This window comes from Nanorana parkeri, unplaced genomic scaffold (assembly GCF_000935625.1).
Source record: "Nanorana parkeri isolate BGI_ZX_2015 unplaced genomic scaffold, ASM93562v1 scaffold911, whole genome shotgun sequence".
NCBI classification, from domain to species: domain Eukaryota; kingdom Metazoa; phylum Chordata; class Amphibia; order Anura; family Dicroglossidae; genus Nanorana; species Nanorana parkeri.
The window spans coordinates 84,454-89,704 of NW_017307179.1; the positions used below are offsets into that span (position 1 = coordinate 84,454).

The following is a 5,251-nucleotide window of genomic DNA, read 5'->3' on the forward strand; positions in this document are numbered from 1 at the left end:
AAGGGGGGCACATTGAGGAACCTGGCCTTGGGGCAGCAGAGAGAGTAAATCCGGCCCTGTTCATGATCAGGATGTCACAGCTAAGGAGTAAGGATGAGCTCAGGTTCAAACTGAACTGGGTCTGAACCTGAGCTCCTCCGAACCTAGAAGGGACATGGACCCACCCACCCATACAGGTGTGGGCTGGGTATTCCCTGTCCCGCAGTTGCACATAAAGGAAGGGGTGGGATGCTTGAGCTGACATCACTGACCCTATATGGCCACATCGCCTTAATAGGTCAATGTCATTGACCAAATATGTAGCTGTATAAGGTCAATGATGTCACAACAGCCCGCCCCTTTGCTTATATGCAGCTGCTGGTGGAGCAGAAGTATAAAGGAGCTGCCTTCCAGGCCCGGAGGAGCTCAGGTTCGGAATGTGTTGGTCCCAACCTGAGTATGTGCCTATTAAGGATAGCAAAATGTCTGCTCGGGATTATATGTATATGTAGTACAGTACAGGTGTGGTGTATATGTGCCTGGAGTTCAGCTGTATATGTATAGATATAAAATTTCACCATCTCGTGGAGTCACGAGGCGGCCCAACCAAGTACTGATGGGGTGGTCATAATAATCTGGCCACTCAGTGTACAGCCCCTAAAGAACATATGAAACATAACCATGTGCCCTTGTATCAGCCAACGGTGCATGTTAATGGAAGAGGCAAATAGATGTTGCCATTCCCCACACCAGTGAGCGATGGTACCAAACAAATGTGGCACCACTGCAATATATATATAATGCAAGCAAGGTTTTACTTTACCAACTTGTACAGGAAGACACCAACATTCCTGTCCTTAAAGGGCCTCTTCATAGAAATGTTTCGATTATTATGGAGCACCAAACCAAACCTGGTCAATCAATCCATGTCCAAAAAGTGTTCATCCAGACATCTTTGTGTGCAGAAACACACTCATGCACCTACTCTGCAGGCCTATTAGACCTCTAATATCACCTTTGCATTCTGTTACAGGGACCATAGCACCTCCAGGTGGCGCTGGAACCAGGTCCTGTGGTTCCTGTGCTCACCTGCAGGTGTCTCCAGGTAGCCAGGAGCTGTCAGGTACCAGACCACCACTGGGTGGCGCTAGAACCTGCAATTCCGGTGCTCACCTGCGGGTGTCTCCCAGCTGTCAGCGATTGTTCACCACCTGGTGCTACCTGGGAGGGTATTTAATCCCTCCCTGTAGTGTGTACTTTGGCTCAGTATTGTTGCCATTTCCTGAGTCCTGATGCCCCCTAGTACTCTAACCTTTGCCCCTGTGGCTAACCTTTGCCCCTTGCTCCCCTGATTTCTCTTGTCCTGTTGTCTGTGTTTGTATTTGTATTCAGTTAGCTGTTATTAGTTGCTTGTGTTTATATGATTGTGCATAATAAACTGTATATAAGCTCATTGGCATTGTCTGGTGTGGTCACGCATTTGGTCCTGCCGTGGGGGGTACCTGCATGCGGTGTGAGGACACCCGCGCACGGTACCCTAACACACAGACTGCACTCAATCAGCTTCCTCCTGGCCAGAGAAGATTGAGAACCCTGAACCCAGAAGTGCTCAGAGCTGAGCACTTCTTGGCCCATTCTTCACAGAGGAGATCATTGACCTCCCAATGCTCCTCACCCGACACCCACCATGATGGTCCAGGGCACCCAGGAGGGCCAGGTAAGCCCAGAACACAGGTCAAGGGGGGTTTGTGTGTGTGTGTGTGGGGGTAGGGTGGTATGTTACAAACACTGTACCCTCCACACAAACTTTCAAGGTCTGGTCCAGCCAACACTAATATTTCAGGCTTTGTTAGGTGCTGGAGAGTTAAGTGTTTTCTCCTGTCTCTCGGTGACTGTTGGTGGCATTGGTCAAATCCCTGTTTTATCAACCGTGATCGGTTTGCATGGCGCATGTTGTCTTTTTAGGTATATAAAAGGAGAATGGGCAAATAATTTTGAGCCTCTGTACCCCTGTAGCTCATACCACATAGCTGGAGGACCTTGTGATCCAGCTCGTCGTAGCTTTCACTTGGCGCGGGTTCGGGTTTTGTCAGCGATTTCTCCGAGGAACCGGTTGACAGGCTGACTTGGGGCCACGGCTGGAGCTTCTGGACAGCCAGCACCCGCTTGCACGCCACCACCATCTGCAAAACAGGAAAACATTTTGGGGGGTTTTAGACACGCGCCGTATTGACACCGAAATCTCTAGATGTGGCAGGAGTTTCCTACGCTCACCGGGGGGCCATGTTTCAATGGCACCTCCAGATGTCTCTACAGAATCCAATATGTGGTATAGTACAGCCACAGAAACCATCTGCCTCTTGTTTCCCGAAGCTCCCATTGTGTTATCTGCCTGCAAACTAGTAGACTGTAATCATGAATAAAGGAGATTATTATCCGTGTTACTAAAATATATGACATGTGATATGTGGACGGATCACTCAAGGTAGCTGCATTTTTATTTCAATAACAACCTGCATTTATTACCGTATTTGCCGGCGTATAAGACGGGTTTTGAAACCTTAAAGCATCCCCCCAAAAATCAGGGGGGTCGTCTTATACGCCGGGTACATACGGAAGGATATGGTATGGTGTATGTAGCTCCGGCTACATACAGTATACCGCGCTGAGCCAATCGCGGCAGGCTTTGAATTCATGAATACAAAGCCTGCCGTGAGTGACTCAGCGGAAGACGGAGGACGCAGCAGGGATCGTGGACAAGGTAAGAGACTGTAATCCCGAGTGTGGCTCGAGGGTTACCGCTTATGGTACTGAAAATTACCCCCCAAGCCACACTCGGGAATACCGCCATGGATGTTAGTGGGCGCATTTAAACATTATTTTGGGCTATACTCGTCTTATACGACGAGTATAGCCCAAAACCTATATTTTAAAGGAGAACTATGGGGTCAGGGCTTTTCCCCATAGTTCTCCTCAGGGTAACGGGAGGACACAAACTAGCGTCCTCCCATCACCCTAAGCTCAGTATATAGGGAGCTACAGCTCGCGGTATACTGAGACGCCGCAGCCGGAGCGTATCCCGACAATTGTGCCGGGATCCGCCCAGCTGCGTGACTGACAGCTGGCTCTGCCTATCTAGAGGCAGAGCCAGTTTTACCCGCCCCCTCCCCCGTCCGTTCCGCCAGTCAGCGCTGGCGGATCGGAGCGGCGAGGGGGGGAATCCAGCCCCTCCCCCTGTCACGGCAGAGAGCCGTGACAGGATCATGAATCGAGCGAACGCCGGTATGTGTTCGCTCACCTCCCGATGTATGTGTTCGCTCAGTCTCATTGTCACAGGTCGGCTAGAACTATGAGGTGAGTGAAAAGCAGCCCCCCGCCCCCTCATAGTTCTCCTTTAAACACAAAAAGTAGGGGGTCGTCTTATACGCCGGCAAATACGGTAGGTATATTTCAAGTCAAAACTGTTGTTACCAGTGTCCCCAATGGTAGATTAAGTGGTCAGGTGACAACTGAAAATTTTGGATTTCCCATCACACTTTTAGTCCCAGTGCTAGTGGTCACCAGTACGAATAAAGAGGGTAGATCATGGGTCCTACCCCTCACCACTCCATCCTAAACTAAAAAAAAAAAATGACAGACCATACTATATTAACCCCTTCGTGACTGACGGCGTACAGTGTACGTCGCTGTCATCGGGGCTTTTGCCGCCGGGACTCTGTTTAAACTTGTAAAGCCGACTGTCAGCTTTACAATAGAAGCGATTCTGGCGGCTCAGCTGTCACCAGATCGCTTCTATGGCCCAGTGAAGGGGTACCCCCGCCCGAAACCCCCCGCCGTGCTTCCCGGGCTCCTTTGCCCCTCCTATGGGCCCGGCTTCTCTGGTGTCGGCCGGAAGCTGGGCAGGAGATGGGCGAACCTCCGTTCGTCGATCCGCTCCCCGTTCAATGGGATCGGGAGTGATGCAGATTGCATCACTTCCGGTCCCTGAGCTGTCATTGTTCGGCTCCGGAAGCCTGTGATCTGCATTTCAATAGCTTATTTGGAGTGTAGCGGTGACACATGTTGGGTATCGCCGCGCACGCCGGAGTGAGAGCAATAATTCCAGGGTCAGTATTTTGGGTATCTCTAAATTGTTGACCTGTGGTGGCTTTTTAAAGCGTCGTCTATGGACTTTTTGGGGTACTGAAGTTTGACGCCGTTTCACGGACGCACACAATTTTTAACCTGAGCATGTTGGGTATCTATTTACTCGTTGTAACCTCGTCTTTTATATTATATTAAAATATTGGGGATTTTATTGTGTTTTGAGGCATTTAAGTACATTTTCCACTATATTTTGGGGTTTGATAAGGAGTTGCGCAACATAAAAATTTGCAACTGCCAACATTTTATTCTACGGGGTCTCGGCTTTCAGAAAATATATCATGTTTGGGGGGTTTTAAGTCATGTTCAGGCCTAAAATGTGGAATATAAGATGGGTGCAAAAAATGTTAAAAAAAGGCCTCAGTCATGAAGGGGTTAAGTGATTTCTAGCTACAGTATTTTTTGAGCCATATATTCATACACAGGCTGAAATAAAGATGGAAACAGCAGAGAGGGAAATCTATACTGCCAAATCAACCCAACAACCCAACATTCACGTCACCTGGTATAATCGTGAACTGGTAATAAGAAGCCATTGGGTTTACCACACAGGAACCTCAGGATCCCAGGGACTTCTGGTCACCTAGCCAATAGGAGTTCCATTTTAAAGCCATTAAGGGTTTATGGGCTGAGTCTCTCCATTCCCTGGGACATTGGCCACCTAAACAGGAAGTAGTATATGTCCTATTAAGGAAGTATAATAACTCCTATTAGTGAGGTGTTGTCGCACATGAACACTTGGAGCTTCCTTTAGGCTGGGTTCACACTATTGCTGTCGACACGTCTTGTGTTAAGGCAGCTCATTCATTTGACGGGTCTGCCCAACGCACCAAAACGCACCAATAAAAAGGTGCTTGTACTCAGGGCCGGATTTCCCACAAGGCCAACCAAAGCCCGGGCCTTGGGGCAGCAGGGGTGTGGAATTCCTATCTCCTGATGCCTGGGACATGCAGTTCCGGGCGCTGGGCGGGTAGTTGTTTTCTACATTTAGCCCTGCTTTGGGCAAGCAAAACTAAATGTACAGCGGGGAAGCCGCCGCATCCTTTGTACAAGTGATCCCGGCTATGTCGCCGAGATCACTTGTATGTAGCCTGCAGGTCTGCCATTCTCCATGTGTGGGGGGGGAGGG

The 5,251-nt window shown here is 49.3% G+C and overlaps 1 protein-coding gene across 1 annotated transcript in view; it reads right to left on the reverse strand.

Annotated features, from left to right (window-relative positions):
* LOC108794906 (cGMP-dependent 3',5'-cyclic phosphodiesterase-like) overlaps positions 1 to 5,251 on the reverse strand; it is a gene marked incomplete at its 3' end in the record, with an annotated part of 167,647 nt that overhangs the window by 84,101 nt on the left and 78,295 nt on the right. Inside the window, exon 7 of the mRNA XM_018566048.1 lies at positions 2,003 to 2,162. Coding sequence (XP_018421550.1) covers positions 2,003 to 2,162 — 160 coding nt within the window. The remainder of the gene's footprint in view (positions 1 to 2,002; positions 2,163 to 5,251) is intronic.